Source organism: Rhamphochromis sp. 'chilingali', assembly GCF_963969265.1.
Source record: "Rhamphochromis sp. 'chilingali' genome assembly, chromosome: 15".
NCBI classification, from domain to species: domain Eukaryota; kingdom Metazoa; phylum Chordata; class Actinopteri; order Cichliformes; family Cichlidae; genus Rhamphochromis; species Rhamphochromis sp. 'chilingali'.
Window position 1 is genome coordinate 14,536,968 of NC_137942.1, and position 18,527 is coordinate 14,555,494.

An 18,527-nucleotide genomic window follows, 5' to 3' on the forward strand; every position below is an offset into this window, starting at 1 on the left:
GCCAGGCATGTGTAATTTCATCTACAACTGTCTCCAAAACAGCTCCCATAATATCTGGAGATGAACTGAAATGTAACTCCCTCCTGCTACAAAGGTATTATGTGGAACCAGCCTTAGTCGCTGGCTAATTAAATACACCCAGATTTGTCTTTTGAACAGATGGTGTTGATCCGAAATTTGAATAAAGTATAAATAAAGTCATGGGACACGAGATGTCTCTTTAATGTGTCAAATTGTGCTGTTTGCTTCTTTTTTCTGTTTTGTATATATTAAACTGAGTTTTATATAATTCAAAGTCTGATAAGGAGCCAAATAGTGCTGAATGTTTTGGTTTGAGGCCAAGTTCTGGATAAAAAGAGGCGGACGACTTGTTTCCGTCTGGTTTCCTGTAATCCGTGCTGACCCTAGCAATCCAGCTGACCACTTCCACCTCGTCTGTACTTTGCCCCTCAATGGCCTACCCACCCTTTTATCAAGACCTAAGCACTGTTCCCTCCACACCCACGCTTTACCAGCTGTAATTTAATTTGATGAAATATGTTTATACCCAGAAATATAAAATTAATTCCTGCAGAACTGTGACTTAATAACAAGTGAGAGTACTTGGCCTACTTTATTCTACTGCCAGTAGGTGGTGTCATTTATTCTGATTGATGTTGGCCAGTCTGTTTTCTTAACAACCAGATTCCTCATCCCCGGGTATCTGAACAAGTCATCCTAGCTGGCAGGGCAACACATGACAGCGCGTCTAAATACAGCATCGAAATTTCAAGCGAAGGCTGTCAACTGAAGACAGGTTTTGCGTTTTGTGAAAAAACAGAGCGACGGTTGTAATTATTGCTCACACTGTTCGAAATAGAGCCAAAACAATGTTGTTCTCCTTTGTATCCACTGTCCACTCTCCACTTGTCTTCTGTATTTTTAGCCCTGTCAGAGATTCTTCCAGATTGACCAGGACAGAGTTGAATGGTGTGACGGTTCACACTATTCTAAATTATTTTCCAAAGCAAACAAGTACAAAGACATACAATGAATGCATAAAGGTTCTTTCTTTTTACCTTTAGGCTATCACAAACAAAGGTGCTTATGTGACATTTGTTTAATACAGTGCTTACATGAACAATTCAAATTTACATATGAGTAGAAATATACAGTACAAATAGAAAAATAATTGTATATACAGCACCAAATATTAGTGGGCACACAAACCAACGTATTTTGTGTCACTCGCTGGAGTGACAAAAAGCATAGGCTGACAGCATGGCTGTCTTCTGGGAGAGGGACATTTTTCCCCGCAGCAGAGAGAGGTAGGTTTTCCCTTTAATCTTTCAGAAGGCAGAAGGGAAATCACTTCACATCTCCAAGAAACAAGAAACAATTTCTGGTCACCTTCCATCATTTTTTTGTTTTTGTTTGTTTGTTTAGTGTCAATATACTGGCACGATATAGCTTTAAAATGAACAACAATGCGGCCAAAGTGTACTACATATATAATGTGGACTATACAGAGGCGAGAGTATAAGCGTATACACGTTACCTATCTTGTTTTTGGCATCCTTTGTTTCCCACAGTAAACTGACGAATAACCATCTTTTTTTCCTCTCTGTGCCACCAAACATCCTTCTCTTCCACATCTGTGACAGGTCCACCACATCTGTCCACAACTCATGCCCATCATTGTTAGAGCAAACCCTAATCCGGGTGAACGGATCTGATAGCAAAGCGAGACAGCCCGTGTAATGTAAATCTTAACTTGTCTTGATCAGAGGATACTAAAACAATGGCCCACCTATAAATACTTTTATGAGCTTTGTGCATTTGACATTTACCTTAAAAAAAATTATAAATGCTTGCAGTATGCCGGTGTTTGCAAACACACTGATCTAAGGTTCAGAGAAGACTTATTCCTCTCCTATTCAATTTAAATTCTCGCCATGGATTCCAGTAATGCATCATGTTCCTCGACAATATTACTGCTTTGTTCAGGATGGCTGATCCTAATCTAACTGCTGGGGCAACTACTCACTGCCACATGTAGTGAAAGGAATGACTTCCCAGGTTCCTTGTTTTTCTCCATTACCTCCTAACTATATTTCTCTTCCTTCATTAGCATGCAAGACAACATCTAAATGCACACTGAGCCGCAAAACATGTCAAAAGAAAAGGGGCCGACTCTTTGCAAGTGTACTGAGGTTGGGCAGGATGACAGATGCAGCCTTGAATTTGGCAAGTTGGCCTTCAAAAGGTCCTCGGTGGGATTGGCATTCGATGTTAACTGTTACCCCTGGGTATACAGACACATTTTCCTTAGCAAGCTTGACTAAACCAGTGGAGACAATCAATGCAACAGTGATCTATAGTAGCTCTCAAAGGTAAAGAAGTGTCACTAAAGTCCTTCGCGTGGAGACAAATTGTCTTCTCTGAAATTGCTATACATTGTATACATTGCACTTACTCCCTGCGGGAGTTACGTTTTGAACCTCATGTTACATTCAGTCACACAAAAGAGAATGATTAAGACAGAGTAAAATGCCATTGTTTATCTCATCCTGTGAGAAAGCACCTATTCACAGATGTGGCGCTGAGCGCAGCTACATTCACTCACTCTTCCTAAAAGAAAATGTGAAGGAAAAGGAAACCCCAGAGCCACTTAGAGCCTACCTATTACTCAATTTTCACTAGAGAACAGCCTTGTATCCTATTTTCACACAGGATTTTGCGACTCACTTTTAATCAACATTTTTTCCACAGCTGGGGGAAAAAATTAAAACAACCAATTCCTTTGGCACAGATAGATAAAGACTGCATGAATGTCTGCGGACTGTGAGGTTGTCGTGTAAGTGTGTGTCTTAATTTGAGCATAATAAGTCTGTCCACACATCTCCTGGGCTATACAACAATGGAAAATGAGTGTGATTAAGTCAGAAGCTGGCAGTGTACAATGAGAAACAGATTTGAAGAGTCCTGTTGGGTAAAGAGAGAAAGCAAAGGGGGGTAACTCTTGGAGTGGGGGAATGTGGCAGAGCTTTTTTCCATGAGTGGTTGCTCAAGGCACCAAACGGGAGGGGCCCTAGGGGAGCAGGATCAGTCAAAGTGTCCCTGCCGTGGCATGTCCCCTATGGCAGTGTCCTTCAATAATCCTGGACTCCTTTGTATGGAGTTGAGGTGTCCCACAAAGACATAGGGCTGAGTGTAAATGCTCACTTATTGAAAAGAAAGGCAATCAAGTCAGTCATAATTAGGTCCCCAGTCCTTTGTAATGCGAAGCTGAAGCTACAAAAGGCCTTTCAGGGTATGTCGCTTTACTTAAAATGCTTTCTTGTTTGCCATGGACATGGCCATATGTGCAAATCTCTTTTTCCTTCATTGTGAGGACCAAATTCCAAAAGTCTCTCAGTTGACCTGGATCTTAATTTGAGCACACACAAACACTTTGCACTCCTCCAGCAGGTCCTCTACCCTCTCCAACTGATCGTCCACACAGATGCCAGTAAGATCCAGCAGGACTCAAGTTCCAATCTCTCATTGCGCAAAAAAAAGCCCCCAACACATTGCTGTAGTGTCACAGGACGAGTGAATGACGTTGGCCGCTGACGTGGGTGCGTTGCTTTTTCGGCTGGGTATCAGGTTGCCGTCTTTGGCCCGTTTGTGGCCTCTTGGAGAGTCACCTGTCCTGATACAAGGAATGCTGTGACTGACGTGCCTAGTGACGCCAGCACTGACTCCAGCAGCAGCTCTGCATAGCGTGTTAGGTGTCTGTGTGAGCTCCCGCTGTAACTGCTCGTGCGTAAGTCATCAAAGGCCTGTTAGTGTGTGTAAATATGCATGCAGTGTCCAATGCATATTTTGCACATCTCCTCGGAGGTTGTTTTGACACCGGACACCTGCTGTCTGATGATAAAAGAGCGTGTGAGGCACTGGTGATCTCTCATTGCCAATCCAAAAAAATCTGATGCAGACCTCACAGACTAAACAGATCTTCGGCGTTTATCTGTCCTTTTGACCCAAGCTATCTCCAACATGATTTGAATTCAACTTTGTAACTTCAGAGAATGGAGGGACGTTGCATTGGGAGGTGAAGTGAAGAATTTCTGGCCAAACCTTGAGCTCCCAGCTCTAGGCATGTTCCTCTATCATACCCCTGTGTTCACTCACAGGGGACACTGCTCAGACGTGAATGAGCCCCCCTCTTTCTTTTTCCTTCTCTTCTTCTTGTGGACAGTCCAACAAGCAGTTGCCATCATTAACAGCAAAATACCCATGACGAGTAGCACAACTGACACCACTTTAGTCTGAGGCAGGTCATTATAAGTGTAGGTCACTCCTGTTCCTGCTACACCGATAACTAAAGAGATGATTCCAAATGGAAAGATGCAGCGGTACCAGGACTTCTCCATTCCTCCAGTAGCCTGAGATAGACGCTCCAGAGAGGAGAGCACCTCGGGCACTTTGGCCCCACCAGTCTCTAGCGATTGACCCTCCTGCCCCAAGTTGGTCTGCGGCTGTGGTTGGCAAGCCAAATGGCCTGTTGTACAGCCCATCCTGACTGTGTGGGCTGGCGTATCCTGACAGGATCAGCAGCGTTGGCTTCTGGGATCCTACTTGTAGGTAGCTCTGGCCTGGAGAGACAGAACGAGACAAACGGAGGCGGAAAAAAGGAGAGGAAGGAGAAGGAGGTCTGTATGAGACCAAAGAAACGACTTGAGCAGGTATGGCTTGAACATGTCCGATGAAATCTTCTAAAATCAGCTGAAATCCACTCACACTTTCCTCTTCTCTGCCTCCCTCTCTTGCTGTTTCTCTGTACACTGTCTGCCGGCTCTCTAGTAGCACATTGTACACTCTGCAGAACGTAGTGAGGGGGGCATATATATATATAAAGGCTTAAGGAAAGAGGAGGGGCTAGGGAGGAAAAACTGGGAAGTCCAAGTGCTACGATTCGTTAGCTCATTGGTGACATCAAACACTGAAGTAGGGAGAACATGGGTTGACGAAACACAGGAAGGGGGAGGGGAGGAGAGTTAACTGCTCTCTCTATTCTTCATGCTCCCATCACTGCCTCTCAAATGCAGCATCTTTGTTTTCCTGCAGTATAAAACGTTCCCCATGGGAACGCAGAAGCCTAGTGTTGACTTGAAATTAGACGCGAATGGGAAATCCTTATTTATCTCTATGTTTACTGAAAAAAGAAAAGGGACATTCCCCATATAGATCGCTACAGATGTGTCATCTCTTCATGGGAATCACACAGTCACAGTGATTCCATCCCCATCACGTCAACATGAGTCAGTCATCAATTTATATATATATATATATATATATATATATATATATATATATATATATATATATATATATATATATATGTATGTATGTATGTATGTATATATATATATATATATATATATATATATATATATATATATATATATATATATATATATATATATATATATATATATATATATATATATATATATATATATGTATGTATGTATGTATGTATGTATGTATATATATATATATATATATATATATATATATATATATATATATATATATATATATATATATATATATATATATATATATATATATATATATATATATATATATATAGGGCCTCTATTAATGTAAATACAATGATGAAAATATTGACTCGTGGCAGAAATACTCATAAAAAAATACAGGCAGCCTCCACCTTCCCTCCCACACACACATGCACACACACGGCTGGAGCCAGTTCTTTCTGAATGGAAAGCAGCCTAAGTAGTAGTTAATCCCCTTGTATGCTCGCTCTTCCACAAAAAAAAAGAATTAAATAAAATCAATCTAGACACCTTTCATGTCCAACGTTTGCTAATCTTCCTCCTCCACATTTATAAAGCTACGTTTGTGAAGGACACACAAATCTGATTGTCTGTTTTATCTTCAGGCATTACTGGGTTTTCTACGACAGCATGTTAGCCTTTTAATGCTTCCAAGATTTATTTTTTTTATCAGCTCAACTTATTCTTGATAATATGATAATCAGAGATTTTACCAGAATAGAAAATACGTCATGCTCCCTTATAAATGCCAAACAGGCTTCCTTCTGTACAGGACAGCTGCTGTTAAGACCGTGTATGGGTTGTCTTGACAGAAAAATTCAACTTGACTGCCTGATCAGTGGGGGGAAATCAAAAAATATACCCTAATGTTGCCTAACTGATGACTACATTGACTTAACAATCTCGGCTGTAGCTCAATCAGCAACAGCTATTTAGAACAGCCAAAGAGAAATAAAAGAGGGGAAGTGAGGAATGTCTTTGTGAGGAGTGGGGGCGCAGTAGAAAAGAGACGTTCAAGCGCAATGGGCATTTGAAGGACAGAAGTGGATTCTTGGTAGCTCTGTTGGGTTTCTGGGGATTTGTGCTTAGACTCCAGTAAGCGATTAAAAGTGAGATGACTGGAGGAAAAGAAAAAAAAGAGTGGAAGCTCCAAAGTATTTGAACTTTTCCCCTCTGTAAGTGTGTGTGTATGCGTGGCATATGGCAGTAATTTCCATGAAGTTTCACCCACGGACAGTAAAACTGTCTTGCATCTTCCATTATGTGTCACAAAGAGGCGTGAGAAAAATGGGATAAAGGCGTGAGGCATGCATAACCTTGGGAGGACCGGGCCATGCTGGAAGAGTGGAAGAGCTCTGCTGGTGACAGGCAAAGCCAGGCAGCAGCTGATGCATGCAGGTCACAGGAAGGCTGAGCTGCATGAGCACCACTCCCACTAGGAACTATGTACAGTGTTGACCCAAGGATACTTCCATGCCTCCTTTTTTTACCTCCCTCACACACATAGACAAACACAGATCTAAGACTATGTGAGGCCATAAACCAGCAGCACTCTGATCCAGTGCCCTGCAGATGACTGCAATCCAAAAGTAGTTGGACATTTCTGTGTGAACAGGTCTTGTAAACCTGCAAATGTATTCTTCTTTGAACCCAGGAACAGACGTTCAAACCATCAGGCCCTTGTTCTTTTGGACTCATCCAGCCATCTGAGGCTGAAATACTCCTCCTTTGTTCATATAATCATTTTTTTGTCCCTCTCCTCAGGGAAACATGCCATTTCCAGCTTGCAGCATGCTGCGATGCCAGGCACACCTTCTTTATGACTCAGCCGGCTCTGGGTGTGCATGTCTCCCTGTTTGTGTGCGTGCGCATGAAGGGCCGGTGCAGCAGGGCTTCAACACCCACGTCCTGCTGCGAGAACCCAGCGCCACCTGTCGCCCAGTCTGGCACAGCTCCTGCCATCCACCCGTCATCTGTGGGCACGAGCCTCTAAGGCTCCTCCAGGCGCTCCTGAATCTCACGTACAGCCTCATAGCACATTTGATCGTGAATACCATATCACAGAAACACAGTGATGGCCCCATATATGCGATCTAGCAGATGTATGTATGAAAGATTATGCTGGCTCAATATGGGGGATCAAAAACATATGGAAAAACAGTATGGAAGTGTGTGTGTGTGGTGGTGGCACATTTCTTCTTTCTTTTTTATTTAAACACTGAAAATGAATGATATGAAGTGAAACACACAGGTAAACTTGCAAGGGCATCTTTGATTAAAATGTAATTTGGACTCTTTTTTTTCTGTGAATTGAGTGCCACCTGCTGGCAAAATTCACCGAGTGACTATTACACTTCTGAGGCATCAGTTACGATGTGTCAGAATTTAGCAAAAAGGAAAAATTAGAAACAACTCAAACATATAATTTAACCTACAGCTTACATCACAAATACACACACTTAAAGTCACTGTAATATTATGTATCTTTTATTACGTTACTCTGATCAATGGTGATACTTAAAATTGTGCCTGAGGCATTTATTCAGAAGCTGCGTTTAAGAGACAGGATTAATGATCACAGTTTTATACAGTTGTGACATGACATGAGACACTGACATAACACAGCGATGCCACTATTAAAAACAGATTCTTCAAAATAATCATTCGTGATGTTTCAGTTACCATTTTATTAGGTACACCTGTTTATCCATCCATTAATATTTCCATGATATCTTTAGGATCACGAGGTGTAACACAGAGCATCGAACCCCTCCAGCAGAACCTCCTGAACCACAGCTGCCCTCTGAGGCTGTTCACTCAATTCAGTTCCCCCCTTTGTTTTTTTTTAACCATGTCCTTGTTTTGACTATGTCAGAGGGGTTTGATTTCATCAGTGTTGCACCAGATTGCAGCATACCACGAGGCCTTTAATGTATTCATACCTGTTTCTAAACTTACAAACCTATAAGTCAATTTAATGTGCTCATTAGTCATGCAGGCTCAGAGTCCAGGACTATAGCTGGGAAACGTTCCCCTCCTTCACCCAGCAGGGAGTACATGTCTCTGAGTACACTGGGGCTCAGACGTTCAGGCCCAGGTACGACAGCCGAAAACTGAGGGGACAGGGTGTCCAACAGAGCCTGTGGGACATCAGAAAAGACTGTCAGCCAGTTCCTAGCTTCTACTAAAAAAGAACATGCAGGTATGTAAAACTCACGAGGTGCTTTCAGAACACGTCACCTACCTGTTCAAGATCAACCTCTTGTTGCAGCAATGCCACCCTCATCCGCAGCTGCTCAAGCTCTTGCAGCTCTGCCTCTGTTGCATATGTTATAGTCAGGGGCAGGGGTGAAGTTCTCCCATCTCCCTGCACACCATTTGCCCCAGTGGGGCAAAAACAACCTCCCTCTGGCCTCCATCGATCCCATGCTTTCCACTCTGACGGAAAAAAAGGTTATTTTTAGAGCGCGAGCAACCATACCCCTAAAACTTTTTTCTTTCTGCTCTGTTGCCTCAGCTTTAAATAGCTAGGCCCTTGCTTAGTGGCATCAGGACAGACAGCTTTAAAACCCCATCGTCATGGGGACGAGGGGGTGAGGGGGGTCTGTTGAGGCCAAGGAAAGGACTGAGCTGGCGCTGAGGGTTCACGGCAGCTCTGCTTTCATTTTCCATACGCCAAGATGGAGAGGCTCCATTAGCGCGTTAGCACGCTGCACTCACCATAATCATTTTCTAAATGCTGTTAAAAAGCAATAAAAGATAATTCCCTCCCTGGATATTACAACGCGGTGAAATAAAAATACTAACGTGAGATGCTAGATTGGATGACACCAGACGTGTGGACCTATTCATTACTGGAAACTTCTGTGAATGGAAAATCTCTCGTCATTCAGGTTCTTTATAACTGCATCAGTGGAGGAAATGGAAATGCTGCTGTGCATATTGTAGGTACAGACTCAAACTGGGATGCCCATAGACGATGATCCACATGGAAAAGAAATCGCAAAATGTATGTAACACTGGTTAAACACAGCCAAAAACCATGTCATGATGTCTCCACCAGCATCTCCTTTAGGAAAGTCAGTGCAAAGGAATAAATATTTTTGATAAGGTGTCTTCCAGCTAATGACCACCTGTCTACAAACAAAGATCAATGATCTGCAATTAATGCTGGAGAAACAATTATTTTACAGAAAGGTTTATGATGTTTATTATGCTGCGTACAAACAGGATTCTTACCTTGTTTCACTTGATCTGCAAAATTCTTGAGCTCAGCTGCTGTGAGCTGCAGCCTTTCCAGCGACATACAGGAATCATACTTGTCGCCTGTACTAACTGTAAGAAAGCACATTAAAAAAAGAGAGTTATAATAGAAGCTTACTGAGAAGCAAGTGGAGTTGCATTAAAAGTGTGTTTACAGTCACTCTTAGCGCATGAAAGTTGTTACAGTTATAGAAAAACGTCAACTTCCTGATGGTTCCTGGCAAAGGAAAGTCTTGATTTGTATCAGTCGAAATAGCTCGCACAGTCACTTCCTGCCAACTCCCACATTGTTATTTTGTCACCCACTGACTTATGGAATCAGTCCCTTTCATTTCTCCCGAATTCACATAAAAGCTTCTCTATTACCCAGTCTTAATGTTATCTCTGGCATCTGTTTGGTTAGAGGCTCCCCGCAGAGCTGTTTCAAGTCTTGAGCTTGGTGAATCAACCTGTCCAGCAGAGCCCTGGTCTCATACGGGCTGCCAAATGGCCAATTCCTGGGAAACTAAACAAAGCAAAGGAAAAATGGTGTACAATGAAACACAGGGGTTGTTTAGAGAAATTAATGTATATTAGCTAGAATTTCTCATTAATACACTTGGCTGGTTTTCTAAATTAGAGCATAAATTCCAGTTTAACATGACATCATGGCTGACCCCAGCTGATCCATTTTACCGTAGCTCTCATTCTCTCCATGAAGTGACTCTTCCCAGGCCCAGGGTTCGTCTGTAGGGCAACGGCTTTATCCCACAGTCTGAAGATAATGTACAGAAGGAAACTTTGTGAATAAAGGAAAAATGTACAAGGAGGAATTTTGTTTTTATATTTTTTTGCATTACAATGCATTGTAGGCACCTGCTCTGCTTGCTCTTTAAAGATTTCCATTTTGTTGTTTGCTCAGAAAATATCCTGCTGAAGCAAAGTCAAACAGAATGATTATAATATTACAGAACATGTTTTTGTTTTTTACAAAGCATGGTTATTTTCATAGTGTAATTCTAAAAAACATGCCCATTCTGTTGAGGGAAACTGCATGCTCCTGGCTCATTTGTTTGTGAAGAGGACACTACGTTATTTGAAGAATTTGCAGCGACAGGTGCAGCTTTCCTCAGGTCATCACCACTCAACATATTGCTTCTGATAGTCTTGTTTTTAGAGAGCAAGCTTGTGATGTGATCAGGAGAGACAGACGGCATGACAGCCTGCTGCAGTTTCCTATAAGCCTGGTGATGCAAAGCGCCAGCTGATGAGGCAGGATGGTTTTGGATCGTGTTTCTATTATCTGTTCTTTTGGTCTGTCCGGGGTCGGCGCTAGCTAAAGGTCCCGAGGCTAGTGAGGAGCATACTGATAATCCAGGCCGTCCGTACCCTTTTCTGTCAAGGCTGGCAGATTTAGTGGATGACCTTATCGTTCTTTGGCTTCCTCTAGATGCTGCAGATGAATGTGTGATATCCACAGGCCTAGCACCTAAAGTCCCCGTTTCCTTTCCAGGTTTGGGTATTTTGGATTCTTTTTTAGAAGGTTCTGAGCTGGTGCGCACACGGAGGGCTTTCTCTAGAGCCTTCTCAAGCAGTTCTATGTCTTCCTTATCACATGGGGAGACACCTGTTTATGAAAATAGCAACATGCAAATATGTGGTTACTACTTGGCAAGAGAAAAGAAATGTAAATAAACAAATAGGCTATTTTGTTTTAACTATCAGCACCTTGACAGACAAATAAAAGCTATTTTTTAACTACCTGTAGGAGCAGCACCTGCCAATTCTGTTTCCTCAAAGCTCACCTCGGGTTGGGGTGTTCTGTGGGAAAATACTTCATGTGAACACACACTAAAATTAAAATAAAAGTTTTAAAGTCTTTAAACATTCCAGGACAAAAATGATGTGACACAACAGATGAGCATCAGCCACTGCCATTTTTAAATGTCATCTCATTTGCAGAAAGGCCGCTGGCAGTCAGAATGGATGCTTCATTCATACAGTATATTGCATTGGTGATCTCTGGCAGACATAACTGCTTAATGATGAAACACACTGTTAAAAAAATAGAAGTCCTAGTGTATCTAGGTATGTGCAACTCTCAGAATCTAGTGTAATAGTGCACAAAATTAAAGAGGTTTTACAGGGAGTGCAGAATTATTAGGCAAGTTGTATTTTTGAGGAATAATTTTATTATTGAACAACAACCATGTTCTCAATGAACCCAAAAAACTCATTAATATCAAAGCTGAATGTTTTTGGAAGTAGTTTTTAGTTTGTTTTTAGTTTGAGCTATTTTAGGGGGATATCTGTGTGTGCAGGTGACTATTACTGTGCATAATTATTAGGCAACTTAACAAAAAACAAATATATACCCATTTCAATTATTTATTTTTACCAGTGAAACCAATATAACATCTCCACATTCACAAATATACATTTCTGACATTCAAAAACAAAACAAAAACAAATCAGCGACCAATATAGCCACCTTTCTTTGCAAGGACACTCAAAAGCCTGCCATCCATGGATTCTGTCAGTGTTTTGATCTGTTCACCATCAACATTGCGTGCAGCAGCAACCACAGCCTCCCAGACACTGTTCAGAGAGGTGTACTGTTTTCCCTCCTTGTAAATCTCACATTTGATGATGGACCACAGGTTCTCAATGGGGTTCAGATCAGGTGAACAAGGAGGCCATGTCATTAGTTTTTCTTCTTTTATACCCTTTCTTGCCAGCCACGCTGTGGAGTACTTGGACGCGTGTGATGGAGCATTGTCCTGCATGAAAATCATGTTTTTCTTGAAGGATGCAGACTTCTTCCTGTACCACTGCTTGAAGAAGGTGTCTTCCAGAAACTGGCAGTAGGACTGGGAGTTGAGCTTGACACCATCCTCAACCCGAAAAGGCCCCACAAGCTCATCTTTGATGATACCAGCCCAAACCAGTACTCCACCTCCACCTTGCTGGCGTCTGAGTCGGACTGGAGCTCTCTGCCCTTTACCAATCCAGCCACGGGCCCATCAAGACTCACTCTCATGTCATCAGTCCATAAAACCTTAGAAAAACCAGTCTTGAGATATTTCTTGGCCCAGTCTTGACGTTTCAGCTTGTGTGTCTTGTTCAGTGGTGGTCGTCTTTCAGCCTTTCTTACCTTGGCCATGTCTCTGAGTATTGCACACCTTGTGCTTTTGGGCACTCCAGTGATGTTGCAGCTCTGAAATATGGCCAAACTGGTGGCAAGTGGCATCTTGGCAGCTGCACGCTTGACTTTTCTCAGTTCATGGGCAGTTATTTTGCGCCTTGGTTTTTCCACACGCTTCTTGCGACCCTGTTGACTATTTTGAATGAAACGCTTGATTGTTCGATGATCACGCTTCAGAAGCTTTGCAATTTTGAGACTGCTGCATCCCTCTGCAAGATATCTCACTATTTTTGACTTTTCTGAGCCTGTCAAGTCCTTCTTTTGACCCATTTTGCCAAAGGAAAGGACGTTGCCTAATAATTATGCACACCTGATATAGGGTGTTGATGTCATTAGACCACACCCCTTCTCATTACAGAGTTGCACATCACCTAATATGCTTAATTGGTAGTAGGCTTTCGAGCCTATACAGCTTGGAGTAAGACAACATGCGTGAAGAGGATGATGTGGACAAAATACTCATTTGCCTAATAATTCTGCACTCCCTGTATGTCAAATATGACTTTATATTAATCACTTATTTTCCATATGTCTTACTGGCTTTAGGTGTAGGGAAACCCATATGGAAAAGAAATAGGAAAAACTTATAAAAGACTTGCATCAGCTTTAGCTTGCTTCATATAGTGAATCATATAAGGCTTATATGATTTACTCATGAAAGTGGCCACTTTCTCATTACTTTCATAAAGTATCCAAAACATACAAGTTCCATTTATATTATTTTTCAAGGGATCTTATATTTGTTTTCACTCTTGTATGCTTTTCAAACAAGTTTCACACAAGACAGACACAAACTTTATAAGATTTATATATATCTTTTCCATATGGGAATATTAATATTCATTACACAAAAAAGGCATACAAATGATAACAAACCATATTGCGAGTCAACAAAGCCATTATTTAGTCAGTACATTATGATATAATTCAAAGCAAACAATCAACAATTACCGCTTGATATCCAGATGCTGTTTAAAATGAAAGATGACATACACCGATTAAGATTAAATGATATTTTTAAAAACAAAAGATTAGGACCAGTATAAAATGTTGTGTAGCTGTTATGGGTATATGCAGAGATGCTTCAGATGCTTACAGCTCATTTGTAGATGGAATTGACATAAATTGTTTATTGTTTCTTATTTCTTATCTCATTACTTAATATTTATTTTGTCGTTATTCTGAATGAAATGAGTTTAACTATGTAGTTGATTTGATATGCGTTGTTGGGGCAGGTGTCATATAAGCTCATTTACAACAGTAAATAAGTCATGAACTCATTTAGTGTTCTTGAATAGTCCAACAAAACTAAAGAAAAATCAACCAACACACATTTTGAGATAATGTAGAGTAGCTAATACACACACACAGCCGTCTCGTGTAGCAAAAGGCACTGCTGGGATTCGAACCCAGGATCTCCTGTTTACTAGACAGGCGCTTTAACCAACTAAGCCACAGCGCCGGATGGTTAACCAGATCTGTATATAGCCTACGTAAAGAGTCACTCAACTACCGAAGGATTCCCCTACAGATTACTACAAGTGGCACACAAACATCACAATACTTTGGACCTATGTAACTTAAGAGGATTTTTCATAAATGTTTATAGAGAGTCAAAAATCCAGGATACAAACTTCAGACATCGCAGAAACTGGATTTGTTTTTAAATTTGTTATAAGAAGAAAACAGCTTGGGGGGAAAAAGTCAAGCGTGTACTTACAGGCTCTTTAATAATTCTCTGTAGAGTTGAATGCGGTGATTAACCTTAGCTTGTTCCACTTTGCATGACCTGACAGCTTCCTCGACTGCGCACAGCATCGACATTATCGTGTCTGGGTGTATAGCGGTGGTGACCTTCTCTGCCACGACAACACGAAAAACAAAACGTTCACGTACTTGTTTAACACTGATTAATGACTTATTAGAAACAGTAAGACTTGGTCAAAAAGTGCAGAATACGTCGTTGTTAGATCCTCTTTATAATGAAAGCTTTTTTGTACAGACCCGCGAAACACTCGAACCCGACGGATGCGGAAGTCACATTTCTCCCCCTCTGACTAAAGAAGGTCACCGATTAGTAAATATTCAGTAGGTAATCAATGCGATGAAACCTAAGTGACTTTAGGTGAATAGCTAAAGTTTATATATATATATATATATATATATATATATATATATATATATATATATATATATATATATATATATATATATATATATATATATAAACCTGTCAGGCAGAAAAAGAAACTTTGAGCATTCGTAGAAACAACGGACTCGCTACTTCTCGCGAGAAGTGTGATGGTTACCAGGGACGCTGTTGTCATCTATACTGCCTATCCGGTTGTTAAGTGATGACGTGACGACTCCTACTTCCGGGCCTAAAGTAGTCTGTTTAATATGGCTTTTGTGTTGTTAACATGTTTAATGTTTTGTATTTTCTTCTATTTAATCTCAAAAAGCTCCTAAAACAGTCAGTGATCACTGTTGACCTCCCTCGGCTTTTATTACCACTAATCATTTATTTAAGCTCAGTTTTTAAAACCTTAGGATGTAACTACAGCCCAGCCCATGCAGCAGTATATGAATGACTAACCTTGTATTGTGGATGGATTATCTGAGTTGTTCTCCTGGCTGAAGTTTGGTCCTTTTACAGCATCCTGCCATGCGATTACATTTGTTCCTGACCACCGAGAACACTCACGTTTGAGTGGAAAAATTTTAGCTTGTTTATTATGCTAACATAGCTGTGTCGCTAGCGGTCACGTAGCACATCATTATATACCAGCTAGCCCAACTTCAGTAACCCTACAAACATCACCGCTGTTTAGTTTTCTGTCTTCGTTTATGCTGGAAGTGATAGCAGAGCTGTACGTTTTAATTTGTTTCCAAAACCCCGCAGTCAGGACATGCTATATTGTATTTAGATAGAAGCTAGCGAGCTAACTCCCTGCTAACTTCTAACTCCGTTAAATGTCATAAATTCCGTTTTCATGGATGCCTGGATGTTAAACTCAATTGTTACACCTGGTAAAGCAGAACGCTGATCATTTTATTTAAGATGAAAGACTTTAGACAGTTTTTCAACTCTCAGTAATGCCATAGTGATGTTTGGACCTGCAGCGGAGTTTAGGTCCAGACACGGCTAGTGACGTCAGACTGAACGACCGGATTAGATTATTGAATTCTTTATTACCACGTTTCTATTCAACAGTACTCACCCAGTCTTAATTTCTCATTTGGTACTCATACAGTTGACTCATAAACATGTCATAATATATGAAAGTTTCAAAAATAAAGAACACTGCTGATTATTTCTGATAACCACAACCATTAAACGTTCCAGTAACATTCCCAAGTAACCTGCTTACACTTACAGCTGTCAGTCTGAGTGAGCCTCATGAGAAATGTCTGGAAAGCAGGTGTAAACAGAGGCAGATTATGAGTAACTGTTGGATAATTTGCTGCTTATGAAGTAAAAATACACATATGAGAACTGAGACATTAAGCACAATCAGATGTTGTTGGAGCCAATAATTCCTCTCATAAAACGTTTATCAAGCTTTGGTGGATTTCATTTATATTTACCAGGTTTGCAGTATTGCGCGTTCTGTTGTAAGGGCATGAATGTCATTACTTGTTTAATTTTTGTTAGTCTATAATACACAATCTTTTGCCACTTTATTAGGTAGAAATATTGTATCAGTGGATGCTTGTGGTGGTGGTTTAATGCTGTGGGACTCATTGAAAGTCTCATTAAAAATCTCTTTCAAGAGAGTCATGGCCAAGAGTGCGATTAGAAATGAGAACATAACACAAAATAATATAATAAGTAAGAAGGAAATGAAACTGACATTCAGTACAAGTGGACACAAATATGTAAGTCATATGCAATAACACATCAAGAGCAACATCAAAAACAGTCACACTGACCAAAAGAGCTACTTTCTCACTCCTTTTAAATGGACTTAAACTCCCCCACTGTAACCAGTTCTGGAAATTTCAGAACCAAGTGAAGATTATTCCAAACGTTTTCCTGCTCTGACTCTTGGGGCAAACATTTAAAATATTGTGAGAACATATACTGTACTACTTGTATTTTTTGCACACATAAATATTCACAAATAACAAGGCATTAGCCCAAGCAAAAAGTTATATACAAAAACCAACTAATGAGGAAGTCTCCAGACATACAGAGATACCTATTTAGCACCAGTATACAGAGAACTTTGATGTGCCAGATTTTCATGGCCTGCAGTAAAACATACAGCACAATGGTAGATGGTATCCAACCTCTTTAGGTACTGGCCACATAAATTCATAATCCAATAAAGGAACAAAAACGTTGCATATACGAAGTGTTTCCTCAAGTGGAGTGACAAACATTTAAAGATGTGACCTTTAAATGATAAATTCTGACCTATAATGATGCCTAAATACTTTTGTGGCCATTTCAATTTCAGCTCCTTCAGTGGTTTTGATTTCAGGAAGTCTGAGCCCTTTAGTACCAACTGAACCTTCTGTGGCATCCATTTATGGCCGCCATCCTCTGATGGTTGCTCCCAGCAGGATAATGCACCAAGTAATAAAGCTCGAATCATCTCAAGCTGGTTTGTTGACCATGACAGGGAGGTCTTTGTCTTAAAAAGCTACCCACGGTCACCAAATCTTAGTCCAATAGGGCACCTCTGGGATGCGGCTCTATTCACATCACAGATGGGCAGCCAATCAATCTGCAGCAATCTGATGCTATCATGTCAACATAAACAAAAGTCTCTGAGGAATGTTTCCAGCACCATGATGAATCTATGACTTAAAGAATTAAGGTATAATTAAGGTTCTTAAGGCTAAAAGAAGGTCTAACCTGGTACTAGGAAGACGTACCTAGTGAAGGGGCTGGTGAGCAGCTGCACCAATACAATATCCCCAGCAATAGAAAAATGAAGAGAAACTTCCAGGAATAGACACTACTTTAAATTCATTTATTCCCCTTGTTTGACAGTTATTGTTGCCACTTTACTGACTGAGGAAACTCAGTGAATTTAATTGAACTTTAAAAAGACGCTCATTAGTTTGTAAGTTAAACTTTTTAATAGAGGTCCTAATGAGTGAAAGGAATGGGCTTTTTCTTTTGATTTGATTGACATGTCTTCTTGGTGCGCACCACATTGTTTTTCTTGCTTTTAAAAGCCTGCGCTTGATGTTCCCAGCATGACATTTCACTTTCCGATTAAGTCATGCTCATTTAAATCCCAACAGTTGTGTTATTCTTTTTCTATACTGATCCCAAATTAAGGGGCTTCACACTTCTCTTCATTAACAGGCAGTTTGCCTCGTTAATGCAGGGAAGGAACTAAGAAAACCTAATGATGACTGACAAAGTACGTCCTCATCAAAGAAGGCCATTTTTACTTATTTTTCCCCCACGTATGTCATTGACATGTGAAGCAATGCAGATGTAATGTTTCATTTTTCTGTATTGTTGCCATTTTTAGGACAAACTTAGTAAGTTTTTTAATGTGTGGCAGCCATTTTTAGATCATGCATTAAAACAAATTCCTCTTTGATCGATAATTCAGTCTACCACCCTAGCATTTCATTTTTGTATCTTGCCAGTGTTGAAGTAGGATCTTTGTTGATGCAGTGTGATTTTTTGCCTTTTTTTTTTTGCCCTTGCTGTTGTGTTGTCTGTTTTGTTTTGTTTTCTTTATATCAAAAATCTTAATAAACATATTTTTAAAAAAATAAAT

At 40.5% G+C, this 18,527-nt stretch overlaps 1 protein-coding gene across 5 annotated transcripts; it reads right to left on the reverse strand.

Moving 5' to 3' along the window:
* Window positions 1-7,801: 7,801 nt before the first annotated feature.
* Window positions 7,802-14,910, reverse strand: tedc2 (tubulin epsilon and delta complex 2). 5 transcript variants are annotated; one of them, XM_080905615.1, is made up of 10 exons: window positions 14,782-14,910; window positions 14,498-14,636; window positions 11,335-11,393; window positions 10,605-11,199; window positions 10,449-10,505; window positions 10,269-10,347; window positions 9,960-10,098; window positions 9,570-9,665; window positions 8,575-8,768; window positions 7,802-8,470 (listed from the first exon to the last, which is right to left on the reverse strand). In XM_080905615.1, exons 2-10 carry the CDS (start codon window positions 14,599-14,601, stop codon window positions 8,321-8,323), a joined length of 1,473 nt encoding a protein of 490 aa, XP_080761741.1. In that variant the 5' UTR covers window positions 14,602-14,636; window positions 14,782-14,910; the 3' UTR covers window positions 7,802-8,320. The 5 variants fall into 5 exon arrangements, with proteins under 5 accessions (XP_080761741.1, XP_080761743.1, XP_080761740.1 ...); XM_080905617.1 differs by having other exon boundaries at window positions 10,962-11,199; window positions 14,498-14,884; XM_080905614.1 differs by having other exon boundaries at window positions 14,498-14,884.
* Window positions 14,911-18,527: the final 3,617 nt, after the last annotated feature.